The sequence below is a fragment of the Melopsittacus undulatus genome, chromosome 7, assembly GCF_012275295.1.
Source record: "Melopsittacus undulatus isolate bMelUnd1 chromosome 7, bMelUnd1.mat.Z, whole genome shotgun sequence".
Taxonomy (NCBI): Eukaryota; Metazoa; Chordata; class Aves; order Psittaciformes; family Psittaculidae; genus Melopsittacus; species Melopsittacus undulatus.
Window position 1 is genome coordinate 27,565,662 of NC_047533.1, and position 19,142 is coordinate 27,584,803.

The window sequence follows — 19,142 nt, forward strand, 5'->3', positions numbered from 1 at the left end:
TTCCTGACTTCCTAAGGTTCAAAGAGAGATGGAAATAATAGGTCTGCATTTGTCTGTGACTAATGAAATTAAAAAAAGGGGGGGGGGGGGAAAGGAAAAAAAGAAGAAAAAGAAAAAACAAACTACTGAATTAACCAAAGAGCAGTTTGCATCCGTTGTGTAAAACAGAAATGTCAACATATGGCAGGCAGCAGATCAGGATGTAGACAGACGTGTGTGTGCTGTGCAAACAACTGCACCCATGGAAAAAGGTACCACCCGTTGGCCTCCCTCCAGCATCCACCAGCTTGTCCTCTGGCGGCTGGCACACCTCAGCAGGGGGCTCAGGTGAGCCTGCCTCCTTCTGTCCTCCAAGCTGCTGTAGGAAACCAGACTTGCAAAGAGCATACAGTGCTAGTCTGAACACTGTTCAGTATCTCCATGATGGAATAGAATTGCTGGCATTGGCAACAGGCTTAAATAGCCTTGCTACTTTTGACTTAAGTCAAACAATTTAGTATGTTATCAGCTTACCTAGTTAACAGCTTGGTAACTTGGTGGCACCATATTAAACTCCCTGCTCAAATTCTAACCCATTTTTACATGCAGCCTGACAAAATACAGAGTAACTGAGTTTGTCACTAATCTTTTTCACTAGTGTAGTTTGTTTCACACATGAGGAAAGCTGGTATCATACCTCAAGTCAGCCTGCTCAGCTGACAAAGTCTTTTAAGCTACAGTAAATTGTGTCTGAGCCCGTTTTAAAACTGTATACTACTACCAAAAGAAATTTAGAAACATTAATTTAACAAATAAAACCAAAAACAAACCCCAAAACAACCAACCAAACAAGGTGGCTTAATTTTGTTATTTGTTCACTAAACAGATGATCTTCCTTCCTGTGGCTATGCTCACTACTCCAATCATTTATTTTAAGCATTTGCTGATAAGCTCTTTCTCTAACTTTGGAAACTCTGTGGTATTAAAATTTTACAAGCAGAGAATTTGTAATTAAAAACCAGTGAAAAGAAACTACTTTCTTACTCACTGACTATCATGAGAAATTCACAGCCAGAGAAACCATTTAGTCCCTTGTTTAAATCACAGGTCAGTTACTTCTAATGAAACCCATACATCTAGTTGAAACAGTGCAGTTCCCTCACCTCCAGGTGCTGTTTTGATCTAAAGTTATGATTTTATTCTTTTATTATTATTTTTAATTAAATTTTGCTCCCCTACTGGCATCTTCATCTTCAAGTTTTAAAAAGCATCTAGCTCCTACCTTTAGTTGGTCTGGCTCCAAACTCTCCAATAGCTTCACCCAACAGCCTAGCTTCATTTAACAAATTAAAGATTTATGTAACACTATATATATTCTCCACATTATTATTTGTAGCCAAGTCATCCCACAAAATCAAATCACTCTAAAATGATAAAGGGCTTTCCTCTCTTCCATTAAAGCTTTTTCTTCAATCTTAATCAGTGCCTTTCCTGTACCCAGTCAGCCTTTTGTCTTTTTTTTTAAATGTCACGCACTAGAGCTGAACATTCAGTATTTACATCAAATACTACACTCAAAAGTAAAACCACTTCAGTAGTGCAGTCCTTCCTTTCATTGAGACACCTGGGATTCCCTTCTACCTCTTTGTGTTACACAGGCTCAGGCTGTTTCACTTTTCCACAGCTTTTGTCACCTCTTTTAAACTGTTGGTTTTCTACATGCTCCTTCCTTCCTACCAATATAAATTAAGGAATGCTGGCTAGATGTGTAAATTTACATTTGACTGCATTAAAAAATATTTTGTTTACAGGAATTCAACTTAGCAAATGAACACAGAACTGTTAAAACCCTTCACAAATGCCTACTCCAGTAATGGTTACAATTTCTTATTTTATCTCAAAGAATTTTATACATCCTGTATACACACAAGATACCAATTTCAGAATCTTATTAGCAAAAGATCCTGACTAAGGCAGGCTCCATGCATCAAGCCTCCACAGACAACGCAGCTGTGAATCACTCTTCACTGAAAAGTGCATTATTTCATTAGTTTCACAGGTTTCCCAATTTTTAATCTGGTGAAATGTTGAGATTTTGTATGATTAACAGATTGAAAAAAACCTGTTTAACTAACTGTCACCATCATGGCAGGGAGACACAGCCCAGGATTGCTGTCAGAGGATTTATTTAGCCTGGTCTAGGGACAAGTGTTTCAGCAGAAGTGAGCTCCAGGGCTATTGTATTTACCTTCTATCAGTATTCCAGCTAGGAGATTTCACTCCAAACAAGCTGTGTCTGCAGGAAAAACCCTCTTCAATTCATCCAAATTATTCCTGTGTCGTTCTGGCCATTTACTACCCTCTCTGTATGTTTAGCAGAGGAATGGAAAGGTGGCCAAGGGAGTGGCATTCACAGCAGTAGGCACGCAGGGCACCCTACATGGAGCTCTCTTCATTTCCACCCACAGCATTACCATCCCTGCAGCTCTCCTCTCATTTCGTAGCGATGCATCCTTCACTATTTGCATGCCCCTTCTCCTACAAAGTTTCTGCGCTTTCTTACCAAGCCCTCCTGACTACTGACTCTTTTGGATGTCTATAAGGAAACAGACAAGTTATGTTTAAGTTGTGGGCTTGCCTGGTAGACACACACACATATATGATGTTTACCTATGTAGGTGTGTATAAAACATTTCACTTTCCTCAATCTTTAATCTACTAATCTACTTTAATCTACAGTTTCAATTGAAGATTACTCCATCATTGACATGACAAAACATGCTTAGCCTCATTTTTGTGTTCTTTTGGACTGCTTAATAATTTTTTTCCTAAAGTTTCAAAACCAGATTTCACCAGCAGGACTTTGCATTTTGCCCAATGTGCAATATGTGCTGGCTACAATGTTCTTCCAGGTGTTAGGGTCATTACTTTGGAAAGCAAATCAAATGCATCTTTTCTCAAAAGTATATTGTCAGAGTATTATTTCAAAGAAGCATCAACAGGAAACACATTTCACAGTGTTAATAAAGGAATGTTTTTTGCTGTCGCTGTTTCCTTTTATAACTACAGAACTTATGAATACTACAAGGTCTTGTTTCCAGTAACCACTACATGACAGTTTTAATAGAAGCAAATAAAGCATAATCCAGGTAGAAACCCTATTTGCAGAAGCCTATTTATTCTTGAAGTAATCCCTTTGAAAAGTCAGCAGTATCTTTCCAGTAATCACACATGATAAATCAGCCTGTTTTAAGAAAAAAGCAGGACCATTTCAAGGGATACTATGAAAAAAAGGACTCACCAAAGGTTCAGCCATAACAAGTTCTATTTTCTTTTCAGCTTGAACAGCAAATTCAGCAAAGAGGCTTTTGATGACATACTCGCCAGGTTTGACATCTGGATCAATAGTAATGTTAGACATGATGATGCCTCTCTTTTCCCAGGTGGAAACAACACTTGGAGAAACTCTGCGTTTATTTACTCTGCTGGCTGGTGTGGAGGCTATAGGGAAAAAAATAAAATAAAAAGGTATAAGCAGAGTTTCTAAACACAGTATCTGTCACTTCTTTACTTTCCCATCCACCACACAAACATATTCACACAGTAAATGCTGTAAACCAGAAGGAGGAATTAAGTAGCTTTAGTATCCAACTACATTTTCTTCTTTACTTAGGTGGAAATTCTACTGTAAGTTGCAGAAGGGTTTATAATGTAACTCATTTTTGTTCTTGACAACATGTAAAACTGTCTTACACTGTGTGAACAGCCCTATTCTGAATACAACTGTAGGATAGCCAAGATTACAGCTTTTAATACACGGTATCTTCTGCTCAGGCACAAATAAAAATTACAAGGTTCAATGTAAAGGATTATCTCCCTAGACTGTGTGAGGCATTTGTCTGATTCAGTTTTTATAAAGCATTCATGAAGTTGAAGTTTCTACTTGGTGAAGGAATATTGAGAAAATATTTCCTTGGCATCTCCAGGCTTTTTTGTCAGTAAGGTTATTTTCCTAGTAAGAAGGCAAAGCCTTTCTAGACATATCATGCTATCTATTTTTCTCCACTGTCTAGTCACAAATCTTACCAGAAGTATTATTGATCAATATGAGTAACACTGGATATATTAGACTCTTCTAAGGATTAGTACTCTCAACTTTATGTTGAAATTGCCATATACTAAGTTTACCTATATTTATCCACCTCTAATTTTACTTTCCTCCCGAAGCACTCAAAAGCATTTCTTTATTATCACAGTTACTTACCCACCCAATGTGAATCATAGTACCCAAAATCTGGTATCAGATCTCACTCATACATGAGTTTAACAGACACGTAACTATCAAGAGCAAATAATTACAATTCTTGTCTTGCACACTATAAATCAAAATATCTATTGACATCTTTAATGATGCCCCAGACCTACCCAGCAAGGTCTGGTATTTCTCTAGTATATTTCATGACTGCAGACAGTATTTTTTATTGATATCAAAAATTGAGATTAAGAATTACCTATTGATATTTTACCTGTTTTCCTAAAATAGTTGCATAGGAAGCCTAGCCTCAGTCTGTTTTACTGTATTACATATCGTAATTTGTCCAGGTAAGCTGCTTTAAGGCTTTCTGCAGTTAAAGTATGAGGTGATGTCTGTGGCCGATCTTGATGAACCTGCAAAATTTTTGCCTGTTTTCAACCTGTACACATTCCTATTAGCTAAATATTACCTACAAGTTCTAGTCAAACACTTTTAGCATTTGACTCATTCATGATAATACTGGTTGCCACGGAGACAAAACTGTTGGCACTTCCCTTCACATCTTTCCAAGTCTCTTGAGTCTCAGCCATTCACAGTTTTTTCTATCAGTTCAGAAAGTTACATTTTACATAACACAGACTTCCTTAACTTCAATTGAAAGCAATCATTTATCAAACACATTCATGAAGGGAGCAGTTCAGTGGGAGTGAAAACAGAACAGTCACAACTACTTCAGCCTCTAATCAAAAAGTAACGTAACTTTGCATAAGGTTACACAAGTACCACATGCGACCGGTAGTTTTTTCACCTCAGTTTTGTACAAACTTGCAGTTTAGTTGTAGTAACATGTATTTTTTCCCTTTACACAAATTGCGGTATGCTGTCTTCAAAGCTGGAAGGATTTGCCAAGGTCACAAAGTTGAGCTCCCAGCAACTGGGGTCAACACCAGCACAACTCACGCACACTCCGCATGCCATAAAGAATTCCTGAACATACTCTAACATTTTGATTTAGCACTTTAGTCCTGGTAACAGAGGTCTTAAAAGACACAAAAGAGTGTGTACCAAACACTGCAGACAACAGGAGATCAAAGACACTGCCTTGTTCTAGGTCCCAATGGTGGAAGTTCACTAGATGAAAGTACACAAAGTCATTAAGAAACAGAACAAAGTGCATGCTGCAAAAGGAGGATGACAACCCAAAATATCTCTCTTTACAGAAATTTTTTTCTTTCCCTGTATCTGATGATTGGCTTGTCTCAGTACAGAAGTATAAACGTGTCAGGTGCTTTAAAATTCATTCTAATGTCCATATTCTCCAGCATCGTTGCACTTGCCATTCTTAAGCCCTTATAATTCTAAAGGCAGTCCAGGAAATGAGAGATGCATTATACATCAAAAGAACAAGAGCACAGATTTGAGGAGAGAGGTGAAAAGAAGGAATACATCCTTCCTAGCCATAGCAGGTAACAAACAGGAACACCAAGTATGACACTGAAAAATGCTACAACACACAGATTTTTAACAACTCTTGTTTCATCTCTCTCTGTAAGTGAACAAAATAAAAAATCAAGAACCTAAGGACTCCTAACAGATACAACATATTTCTGAATAAACAGTTGCTCTTATCCTGAATATGAGAGTTTCTGAGAAAGCTAAAGTTTTGTTGGACTCTATTTTTAAATCACATATTGAAGTCATCAAACTGGAAATGAGAGAAGTTTAAATCTCCTTTTGAACATCATTAGCTGTTCCTAGTCAGAAGAAGTTTCACATAGCAGCTGCTTTGGCTCCTTCTAGACTTACCTAGTGGAGTATGCCAGAATCCCCACACTATCAGGACTAGGGACTTAAGGGAACACACCACAACCCCAGTCCAGTCCACACTCCTTAACACAGAGAAGCTCAACAAGCTCTTGTCTCCCTCTGTGCAAGCAAATGTAAGTGTGCAGCTGTAATGATCTGAACTGGAAAAGCAGCGTTACTTCTTTTCCTCAGGTTAATTTTGACCCAGTCGGTCGTCCAATTCACTCACCACGTGATCGCATATATGCTTGTGCCAGCACAAAGAGGAGGGTCAGTGCAGGGCCAGCACTTGCCTTTTTACTCTCCCAGCAGCAAAGCAGAGTTAAAGATATCCTACTCAGTGGTGTACAACATCTCCGTGTTCACATGCACAAACTTTTCAGTTGGCAATAAACCTTCCCCCCAAAAAACAAGGGAAAAACATCAAACCAAAGCAATTAACAATGTTGCCATGAGAAGATTACATACATGTTACTTCTGCTGAAGTGCCAATGTATTCAAAAGGCAGAATAAATGACTTGGATTTACTTTCATCTGTGAATTTGCTGAGGACTCTAATTAATGGAAGAATTAATAGTTCACATTAACGATTCTTGCCTTGCATACAACAGTGTTCATGATTTTATCTGTTATGTAAAACTAGTCAAGTTAGTTAAACACAAACAAGAAAAACAAAAACAAACAGGAGGGGAAAAGGGATAGGAGCTTAATTGTATTTAATAAATGTAAGTTAGAAGACATAGTAGGCTTAAAGAAAAGTCAAAATCTGTTATCAGATCTCTTAATTAGGTCAAGCAACATTATTATCTGGTATAATTATGTTCAGTGGGATTCATTTGCTCATGAATTTGCAATTGATAACATTGTAGGAAGGGTCTAGGTGGACTTTAAATAGCAAGTTTAATGGAAAAAATAATCTCATTGCAAGACAGGATTAACTAATTCTTTTCTGCTATTCCTTGCCATCAAAGCATGAGGCATGCTCTGCTTTTAGCTACCAGAGAAAATGTATGTTTTGAACACTGTTTTGAAGCCTCAAAACATGGACCACTCTGCAGAACTTCAGATGAAATCTGCTATCAAAAATCAGACCATTCAGAACAGTGCAAAAACAAAAAACTACTTTCATAAATCACTTGAAAACATTGAGTGTTATCCACTTGAAACAATATCCTGTTTGTTTGCCCTGATGCGAGCTAGCACTACGTGGGAAATCTGGGAGCAAGTGCCTTAGGAAATCTTTGTTAAACAGTATTGTTTGGTTGCTAGGGCCACACCAAATTGTTTGGATAGTTTCAAGGAACAGTAAAACAATACAAAGGATAATTAGACAGACAACATACTCCTAGGTCAAAAGGCAACACTGCCCTGATGTATGCTAAATGAGAAACAAAGTTGTTTCATGTTAAACGTCCAGAACTAGGAAAGGTTACTTAATACCCAAGTTGATATTAAAGAACACTATTTTTATCATCCTGCTTCTCTTTGTGCAGCCCAAATGCAACAAGTATCTGAGGCTATAAGTAGCATCCTGTTTACCAACAAGATTATTAAGGATTCAAACACACAAAGCAGGTACCAAAAGGTAACAAATGTGTCCCAGGCTGCAACAGTCTATGAGTGCATTTTACTTCATGGCTAATGTGAAATTATCATTTTTAGCTTTCCTAAACTTGTTTGCGTACTACTTTACACTTAGCCAAGTGCTGACATTTCATATGTGCTTTAAGTGGTACTTTCCAAGTTTTTCAAGTCTTTAAACTGAAATATGCTTTCGGTCGCTGCTGTTACTTAGTACGTTGGAAGGGTTGGACTGACGCAAAACCTCCATCAGGCATATCCCCTCTTTCAAGATACCTGAAAACACATGTAGAATTATGCTTTGAAATAAGATATCCAACTATACAATAAGGACACTCAACACACTATGGAGGGCATCCATAGGCTTCCTCAAGCAGATGATACTCTTCAACGCTGTTTTTAAGTTCATTGCGAAGGGAGTAAACAATTTTTCACAGCTTACATTAAATAATTAAGCTTTTCATTATTATGTTTTTCAGCACACTTAATACCACAGGTTTGTTAAGTTTCCTGTGACACTTGTTGCAGCATAGGGTTTGCATGTTCAAATGACAACATGAAAATTCCCAAAGATTGAAAATATTATCTCTGTTACTTAAAGGAATTTTAATGAAGCTCCATGTCTTCTACTCTGATAAACATCAAGAACATTTCATCCTACCTCACTGAACAGATATTAATATACATGGGAACGTATCTTGTTAAGAGCGCTTCATAGCAACAAACATTCAGTATCCTTTTTTTTTCCCTAATAAGGATGTCAATACCCAAAAGAGATGGCAACCTATTCAGGATCATCCCAACATATTATGAGCAGAGACAAAAAAATCAAACCTAAGTTTCCTGTACCCCAGAGCAGCAGTCTGTTCGCTAGAGCAGACAACTTCTTCAATAACTTTATTATTTCACAAGTCTACAATTCCTGTAGAACACCAGGTTTCTATTGTTTTCAGTCTTCTTACTCAGACCAGTGAAGAAAACCTCATTATCAGAATAAGAGAAATGGTGAACATCTTCACAAAGTCAATGAAGTTGAACATTTACTGCTCTAACAACATATGCACATTACAAGTCTTAGCCTCCAGTCTATAGACACATATTTTTAAAAAAGAGCCAACCTTTGCTTTAATCTCTTGGATTTGCTTTCAGAGTAGCAAATGGGAGGATACAATTGCTACTCCTTTATCCAGCCTGTTTACCTGGGCTGCTCAAAGCATGTGACAGCACTGTAGACCAGCCAAGTCTACTTTGCTGTTTTTTGTTTGAACTACATGCCACTAGTGATAGTGCATGGAGTCTGTATGTAAGATGGATTTATTACTGCCTTACTAACTCTAGCTGTACCAACCCCAGCTGATCTCACACACAACCAGCACTGCTGCACTGGCGGCTCTGGCTGGTTTCTTGGTTCACCAGTATCACGCAAATGCTGGAGTCATCAGTCTTTACAGAGATGGTGGATGCTTCGCCATTATACTGCCTTTATCCAGTTATTTCATGAGCACTCATTTGCCAGCAAAATGTTACTCATTTTAAACTATGCTGATTACAATAAAATAGAAGAAATTACAAACCTGTAAAATATACCTATATACTTAATGACTTCCAGTTATATATAAATGCTATTCCTGTTTTTTCAATGATATTATTCTTAATGATGCATTTAGATGGACTAAGAGAACAAATTTCTGTTAGATGCCAATTTCTGAGGCACTCTTAGGATGCATTTAAGAAAACAGTTCCTAATAAAAATATTATTCTTAATACTGATATGAAAACCTAAAAGAGAAGGGAGAAGTACAGCAATATCCTGACTCCATCATGGCCATGTCACCTAGGATAACCTAAATAATGTGAGTAAAATCCACAGCTGCTGCCAGTGAAATGATATGTCTGTTAAGGTCCACTGACCACACAGTTTTTCATAGACTGTTTTACCTAGATATTCTTTTCATTTATATAATATACAAGTACTGATGGGTAACACCACAAATATAAACACAGTGGTTAAAACTTAACTCAGTCCAAATACATTAGAATATGCATGACTGAGGGAAAAATAAAACAAAATCTGCTCTTTCTCCAATATTTCTCATGTCGTAGTCTGGATCCATAGTTCCTGATGAACAAACATCCTATTATTTTCAATACAAACTACACAACTAATTCACATAGTGACATGACATATGGCATTCTCTCTTCTCTGTGTTAGCAGTACACAGTGAATTATCTTTGGAAAACGTTTAACAATGATTATGGCTCCATGTGTCCAATTACACTATATGAACAGGCAAAGAACCACCACTTTCTCATTAGCAAGCCACATGGACTAAAAGCCCAGATGGCAGATTTTTATTTACCTCTCTCTCTTGCACTGATTTTATGTAAATTTGATGAAAGTAATTAAATAACCAGCAACAGTAGCTGGTACTTCTGTCATGCATTTATAAAACATCATGTGCTAGTAAGATGAATGGATTACCCACCTGTGAGGTAGAAACAGGTTTAGAACTGGCTTAGTTCAGCAGCATGTACAGTGTAATATCTGTAAAGCCAAGTCAAACCTTTCAGTGACAGAGGGTTTTATGTATATTGATAACTTCCCCTCTATGGCAACATTGGAACCGTATTTTACTTCTGCAGTAGAAACACTTCCCTAATTAACAATTTATCCAAGGAGTTTCAAATATGTTTCTATTACATTTTAGTCAAGCTCTGTAACAAAGAAATGTAAACGAATAGTGCATCAATAATCAGAAGATAAGTTTGTTTCAGCAAGTAGCTAATTAAACATATGGCTAAAATGTGAAAGATATCCTCAGAGGGAATATGAAAAGGAAAACAAGGGTTTTGGAGTGAACTGTGGTATTATGGCATCTGACTCAAAAAAAAACACAGAACAAAAACCTCACAGAAATATTCTGAAGCTTTATCATACAAATAATTTTCTATCCACAACAAATATGAACATACTTTCTTTATGGAAAGTTGACTCAACTAGGAAAGCAGCTGCCAATTTGTCTACTTTCCCACATGAAGCTTGATTCTTGCCTTCAAAGCCTCTTAAAACAGAGGCAAGAAATCAGCTTTCCCCAAAAGGCAGACTCCTCTGCTAGTAAACAGTAATAGAAACATTATTTCAGGCCAACACAGCAGAAATTCTAAGGTATAAAATCCTAATCTGGCAGTATCTAGTTTTCTAGGTATCTGTGCCAGTTTATAATTCCTCAGCAGATACAGTCTTGCTGTTACTGGTGATCCCCAGATTTGATTTTTTGATTTATAACTAGGTAGATTTGCTCCTCCCAAGATTCAGTAGTCTTTTTGCCCACTGCTGTTAACAGTATCTCTGACAACTTCCTTTATAAACTGTAATTTTCAGATTTTAATTTGGCATAATGCTTTTTTAATAATCTTTACTAATCGTCAGCAGAGTAACATGTTAGCCACAGTTATCCCCATGCTGTATATAGAGAACCCGCTTCTCTATAGAGCTATGACTGAACACAACAAACAATAGCCACATGCATCACATACACCCACCTATGTCAGGTGGTGGGTATTTTATTATGAGAAAACATAAATACTTTATTAAGAAACTTAATGGTTGAAAAAGAAGTGAGAGCTGACATTCAGGACAGTGACAGGACACCCAAGGCAGCCATTCAGAAACAGAACATTGGTCGTTGCTGGGCACACTCTGTCCACAGGGAATGTCAGACTCAAGAGCAGCAAAGGATTTTCTACAAGCTACAGTCTCAAAGGTATTTGCTGAAGCTCACCTCATCTCTCATGCTATGTGATTCTAACTTCATTAGTATGGGATGGCAGGGCAGAATGTCCCATCGATGGTACAAGTTGCAAAGTACCTTCACAAACAATTAACAATTAAACAAAAAATATCACTAAATGTATGCAATTTTACATATTCACATTTTTAAAAATCCTTAACAAATAACAGATAGGACATAGATGGGAAATGCTGGCTGAAACTGCTATGAGCATATGCAAGAAGTACAACTCACTATGTGAATCACTTTACAGAGCCTTCTATGGTAGACCATGCATGTAGATTTTTATCAGACAGGAAGAGAAAAACGAAGAAATCTAAACCATCATTTTGACAGCACAAGATGCCAAAAGACCAAACCATACACATTGGAAAACAATGTGATAAAGCACAAAAATTGGAGGGGGAAGAGGAAATCAGTTTGAACTCAATTGTCTCAAGTCCTGCCCAGTCATTCTTGATTATGGCATGCCATCAGGAAATCCTGACCATTAAAGTGTCAGACCATTAAAAATGTAGTTTATGTAATTCCTTTTCTAGAACAACTGCCAGAATAGGAAACCTCTTCAGATAAACCATTTTCATTAAATTTAATTTCAAAGAAACCTTCACTTAGAAAGGCGTAACATTTATCTAACAGCATACTTCTAGACTGTTATTACATTTAACAGACTTTGCCTGTCAGAAAGCTGTTTTCATACACAGATCAGCTTAAAAGAATGGAATGTTTCTTTTGTCTGTTCATAATCAAGAACACAATCCATCACATATGGAAGTAGAATAATCGCAGGAATGTAAAGCTTCAGGGCTGTAAGTTAAATTCTCAGTGGTAATTATCAGAAATGCTTTTCCTCTCCTGAAGTTTTATATACCTGTAGCTTTTGATTCAATATAAAGCTGCACATAAAATAAAGCTCCACATTAAAAAAAGCAAGTTAGACTTAATATACAAATTTCTGATGGAAAACAGTTCTGTAATCAACTTGCAAACTCCTCAGGGAAAACATAAGACCCCAAGCAAACATCTGTTACGTGCTGTCTTCTTTCCCAGTAGACATTGTGAAGACTTAAACTGACCCCACTGCACCAGCAAAGTACTAGGGCAGTGTTGTCAAGTAACAGTGGTATGTATTCCGAGACTTCAATTACCTTCAAAACACTGAATTGTAGGAGCTGAACATATAAAACTGCCAAGTTTCATTCATGGACAAATTTTGTATTCCCTCAAAAGAGCAACCAACCACATAAGCCTAAAACTGCTAAACTTCTTAATTTTTCTATACCTCAAAGTTAGGCTTCTACCTCTTTGTAAGTCACACCTTCAGTAACAGTGCAAAGACAGAAGCAATTCTATGATTAATTTAGCATGATTAACTGGGGGGGGGAAGACCAACTCACTTTACTAATTCAAAAGAGCAGTATCTGCTGCTTATTTTTATATTTAAATTTATTACTGCAACAGAGGTAAAGATGACAACTTCCTTTAGAATATGGAAAGCAAAGACAGACTAGTGTAACTTTGGCTTGTTCTGTTAGTCCTCCTGATCTTCCTGCCCTTCATAAAACGTGAATCAAGCCACAACTAAGTCTGAACTAGTAGTATTCCTTGGCTTTCAAGGGGACCTCTAAGCTCAGGCTCATTACCATACCAGGCATGGTTATCATGCTTTTAAGGCTATTACGTGAATGCTACTGTGCATTCACGTAATAGCTGAGAGGCCATAACTCATGAAAGCACCACACATCTTTCTTTCAGTTCCAACTCCTGAAGTCAGCAGAACAACTGCAAGGAGCTCAGCTTAGATGTCGAGCTATCTGACATTGATTTCAGTGACTCCTGCTATCAATTTTTTCTCTAAACACAAACAGTAACAACTTTGACGATATAGAAGCTAGAAATGCTGACACCATCCAATGGCTTGTGGATGGATTCCCAACCTGACCACATGTCATGGTTTAAGGCCAGCTAGTAACTCAGAACCATGCAGCCACTTGCTCACTCCCCTCTCTTCTTCCTCCCCCAGCTCCTGGAGGGATGGGGAGGAGAATTGAAAGAATGTAACTCCCATGGGTTGAGATAAGAACAGTCCAGTAACTAAGGTATAACACAAACCACTACTGCTACCACCAATAATAATAATGATAAGGGAAATAACAAGGGAAGAGAATACAACTGCTCACCACCTGCCAACCAATACCCAGCCTGACCCAAGCAGTGATCCCACCCTTCCAGGTAACTGCCCCCAGTTTATATACTGTGCATGATGTGCTGTGGCATGGAATATCTCTTTGGCTAGTTTGGGTCAGGTGTCCTGTCTCTGCTTCCTCCTGGCTTCCCCTCCTCCCTGGCAGAGCATGAGACTCAGAAAGTCCTTGGTCAGACTAAACATTATCCAGCAACAACTAAAAGCACTGGTGTTATCAGCACTGTTCCCAGGCTGAAAGTCAAAAACACAGCATGCACCAGCTACTAAGAAGGAGAAAAATGACTGCTGCTGAACTCAGGACACTGCACATTGACCCAAACTTCACCAATAAGGTCCCAGAAATAAGGTATCTGTTTGAGGTATGCATAATCCTCTGACCTGTATCACTATTTTCCAGTATTTTGCCATTAGAAGACATTTTTGGTTGCTTGTGGAGTTTTCTGTTTGAGGTTTGTTTTTTTTTTTGCTGTTAGTTGGTTAGTTGGGGGGGGAAGGGGGAGGGAGGAGATTTCTCTGCTAAAGAAAAATCTCTATTACCACTTTTCTCTCCTAACACAGAAATCTGTTTTTTCCGTCCCAGGCTATCAGATTGAAGGCTGCACCAGGCTGGAAATCACTGATGCTCTGAAACCTATATTAAACATGAACTAACAAAAGCAATAAAATTATATCAATACTTGACTAAGTGATGCTGAATTAAAAAGCATAAGGGAAACAAAGGCAGCAGTGGAAAGATACACCAGTCAGGCCTGGGGACTATGACAGTAGGAAGAGAGGGAAAGAGAATCGCATTTGCTAGTGTTTATTCCAGATTTCCATATACACTAGTTAGGAAGTTAGTGTTACAAGTTAGTCTACAAGTTAGGAAGCATATAATTCCACAGCAATGATGAGAGTGAGCTTACTCTGAATGAAGACTTCATTTTTATGAGATGCTAATTACATGAAAAGAGAAAAGCACAAACTAAACCCTAAGAAGTTAGTGTTTAAAGTTAGCTTTAAGAAGTAGTATCTAAAAAACTGAAACAAAGGCAAGGATATAACATCCAAAAGGAATACAAACACAATGATATGAGCTGCATAGGTAACAATTCTAATGCTTATCACTGCAAACATATAATCTGTGATGGTTTTGTTTGTTTTCAGTATATTAACAGATACATATCATATACACTGCACATGAAAAAATGCATCAAGTAAAAAAGTGATCATAGCCATGCCTTTGTTAACCAGCAAACAGAAAAAGAAACTTACATATTTTCTCCCATCCTTTCTAATCCACATTTTTCTGGAAAAACTAAGCTCCACATCCTTAGTTTGAAGAATTAAGGATATAAAAACCCTACTGATGCACTGTACTGAGACAAAAACAGTGTCAAAAATGCTCAACAAATTTGTGCTTGATACTATTGCCAAAAACAGTGTCAGAAGCCAGCAGCTTCTGCAGAGTTCTCTGGTTGAGCACAACAACCCAAGGTAGTTTGTTTAACCCCCACCTCACACTCCCTGCTTATTCTTTCTTTGTGAGAAGAGGGCAATTCCAGCTCCCAGTAGAAAGAGGAAAAGACTTTTCCTCATTATCCTCATTATGCTCATTATCCTCAATTATCCTCATTAATGTCAAACCTTTCCTGAGTAAATGCAAAAAGTAATGAATACTGGCAGCTTTGACATAGCTATTTTGTAAAAGGACTCTGGAGCATCAGCTATAAAGTAATCAATAACTTCAAATTACATATCATAAAAAAAAAATAAAGAACGATAATGAAACCAAATTTATGTATTTTAATATATTTCATTTAAGCATATTAATATTTCAGATTAAAAAGGTACAAGTTAAAAATGTACAAGTTATCTACAGGTAAAGCTCAAAACATTACATTAGCCCAAACTGGGTCTACATACAGAACATTTTCACAGCTTTGTAACTAACTGCCTAGTGAAGTAATCAGAAATATAATAGTATTTCTGACACTAAGGTATGGTTTGAAGATTGAAGTGTTAGCTATACACACAAAGATTTAAAAAAACAATCAACAAACAAATACATTTGAGCACTGGAATACGTTCAAGCATACACAAATGAGGGTTAGAATAAGTCTCATGTATTAAGACTCAATTTCAGGAAAGAACAACTGTTCTGTGCTCTGATTCTGTCAGTTCAGCCAAGTAATCCTCCATATGAACATACAAGCTGAAAAGGGAAATAAATCGCTGAAGACTAACTCAATCTGCCACGTTCAACACAAACATGCTGAGGAGGGAAAAAAGAAAAAATCAACATTTTCAAAGGTATATTTTTACAGCAAGCTTGCTGAGGAATCAAAACAACAAAAGCCAATTTTCCACACATCCAGATAACTATCTACATTTAATTGCCAAAAGAAAGAACATGTTCCCTAAAGTTTTCTGCTTTGCACAGAGGGGATGAGCTCTTCTGAACATTCTGCACTCAGATGGGCTTTAGTTCCCAATACAGCTAAATAAAGAGTTAGTACATAGGAGAGGTTGATTATTTTTCAAGTAGAACATAAATATCCTTGTGATGGCACACACATATCTTAAAACACTGCTGTAAACCTTTGTTTCTAAATCAGTTGTAGACCTCTGTGGTTTTCTGTTTACTAAATGTACTCTTCTGAGCCAAGTCCTTTCATTCACCAAACTCTACAGAAAAACAGCAATATCAGCTGCTGAGCTGGGATGTCTATTTTTTCTTTTTTTTTTCCCTTGGAGAAAAAGTTTGATAAATGTTAAAATTAGCAAATATCTAAAACATTCTGGATTGTTCACTATGTCACTCACCAAATCTGTTTTGCTTCTGTGGCTAGTGTGAGAACTGTACTTTGAGGCTCCTCAGCACTTCTTAGTTCACACAAAGCCCTAGTCCACAATACTTTTTAAATAAGCATGAGACACTTCTATTTGTAGCCAGACTTTCTGAAGAAATTCATCTGTGCTAATCACAAATAAAAGTAAACTAAAGTAGCAAGAATGTGAAGTTGTGCAACTCCTTAGAAAAACAAGACAACAGCCTTCAGGGCTGAGGCAAGGGCACAGCACAAACCTGGCAAAAAAATCTCACACAGCATGCAGACAGAGCCAGCGCTGGAACTGCACTTCTGTAAGGAGACAATACTAAGTGCTATGCAAGGCTATTCATAGCCACCATAAACACACCAAGCTTTCAGAGTTAACAGCTTCTTTGTCAGTTCCAGAGGAGAAGATTAGTCATATCTGAAATAAAAACAGATTATTGTATGCTTGTCCACAGAACTCCAAAATACATGGCTAAACTGGTCATTTGAAAGTTGTGAGCTGTTTGTATGTGAATTCAAAGGTAAAAGAAAACGCTTTTTCCTTTTACTTTCCTCAACTTAAACTTTTTATGTGACTCTAATTTACTTCAGAAAGTAGTTTGCTTTCCCCACAACAAGAACCTTTATCTGGTTTCAATACACTCTTAAAAGCTCTAATAGGCATTTTAGAGAAATGAATCTGAGAGACTCAGATTGGCATGGAAAGGTCTGGGAAGGCTGTAAAGGCACATGGGGAAGTGGGGCTCTCAGCACAGCCTGTGTGAACAACACCTGTGTGAGCAGGTCATGGAGACCCCCCCCACATCTACCTGCAGTTTCACACCATACCCAGATCTGAACCAAGGTGACTCATACTGACTCACAGAGGTGGGACAAAATGGAGACACTGATCTCTGACAGCTGCAAAACCACATATCCAGAGTGCTGGCAGCAGAAGAGGAACCCGGGACACCTGACATCCTTACCTCCCAAACCATGGATTCCAGACTTAACAGCTAGACACAAGCATTCATGGTGCCTTTTTGCTGTACAGATACCTTGAACACCCTTGTCCTGCTGCCCAGCTGCTGGATGGAGCTCTTGGACATACACCTTGGGGCTTGAGAGACAGAGAGAGCAAGTGAAAACCCCCTTCCCCACCTCAGTTCTTATTTTAAGTAACATCTCCTTTCTCTCTCATAAGGTCTCACATTTACAACTGCTATATGGTTTATACAAAGTTGCAACAGTATTTCCTGCACTGTTTTCTGATAGAAGTTGAATAGTAGGATTCCTATTTTTGTAGGAAGACACAGAAAATATCCACAGTCTATCAGTAAAGCAACAAGAGATGATCACCTACAAAATGCAGTACGATAAAATCTGAAGTCTTTCATGCTAATGGGCAGGAACAAAAATATGGTAAAATATAGAACCATAAAGAGTACATTCTGCCTGTAAAGAGGCAGAAGAACTGCATCACAGCCACATTTAGAACTGTAATCATCTGAATAATACCAGGTTTTGAGGCTTGAAAAGTAACTAAGCATCTAACTGGATGCACTGACACCAACTTACACCTTGGCCATTAATGACAAGAGCAGTATATTCATGGTATTTAGGTTATACAATTCACCACAAAAAATAAAAAGAATAAATACACTGGAAGAAAGATACAAAACTATTATGGTTATGCTTTAAAAATTCCTCAACATCTGTCCTTCTTCAGGTTCAGAGGGTAAAATTTCCTCATAGAGGGTATCACTAAAAAATGGCTGTATTCTCTGTAGCTCTCTACTACTGGTACTGGTGAAAAACAGTAATAATAAAGTCACTTAGGTTAGTGACCAGAATTAGCAGCCAGCCAATGCTGCCATCTCCCAAGCTGCAATATCTAAACATACTGGTAGCATTATTTGAAAACAGGGCAATATCTGGCTCATTCTTACTCAAGTATACTATTAACAAAACTGATTTTATGTGATTCCCAACTATTCACACTCAAGCCCAGAAATTTCACCTTTTCTGGGTAAGATTTTGGATCTCACACTTCCTCAGTCTATCAGTTATACAGGCAAAATCTGTACGTATACTAAGAAAGCATTATCTCATTTATCATTCTACAGTAACAAAACACAGATTAGATTAACAAATGAACCACTTCTGAGAGGGTAGAAGCAGAAAGCAGGGAAACAGTCTGGCCACAGTGGGACTATAACGAAACTATGGAGCTCTGCCGGGGGTTAGGGCCTCAAAGCACAGAGCACTCTGGTTGTGACACCTGGAAGGAGACCAAATGCAAACCACAAAACGATAACAAGCTCTGGTCTCTGCCGAGTTAAACTCTCAGCCAGTGACCTAGAAATCTGAGTTTCACATCCAGAACTCATCACTCACGTCTCTTTCCCTAATGACACAGTGTTTAAATTTGTATGATCGCATACTGACGCCACCATAAAACACCAAGCTGTTTCAATCACGCTAAAAAAGCCCACTTCCCTTCTGAGATGACTGCAAGTTTGCTAGACCAACAGAGGAATGAGATTACCATTTTCTCTCTCTGCAGATGGAGAACAGGAGGCAGAATGACCAGCAACGAACACTCTGCTGCTCCATGGCCACAGACACAACGCAAGGAGCAGTGTTTAACCTCAAAAAATATGTTATCAATACCCTGCTAAAGCAGCTGCGCTTGGCAAGAAGCACAGGACACAAGAACAGAGGAA

General features: G+C 37.8%; 1 protein-coding gene across 1 annotated transcript in view; it reads right to left on the reverse strand.

Moving 5' to 3' along the window:
* FRYL (FRY like transcription coactivator) overlaps positions 1–19,142 on the reverse strand; it is a 164,882-nt gene that overhangs the window by 94,759 nt on the left and 50,981 nt on the right. Inside the window, exon 3 of the mRNA XM_034064589.1 lies at positions 3,281–3,480. Coding sequence (XP_033920480.1) covers positions 3,281–3,400 — 120 coding nt within the window. The 5' untranslated portion in view covers positions 3,401–3,480. The remainder of the gene's footprint in view (positions 1–3,280; positions 3,481–19,142) is intronic.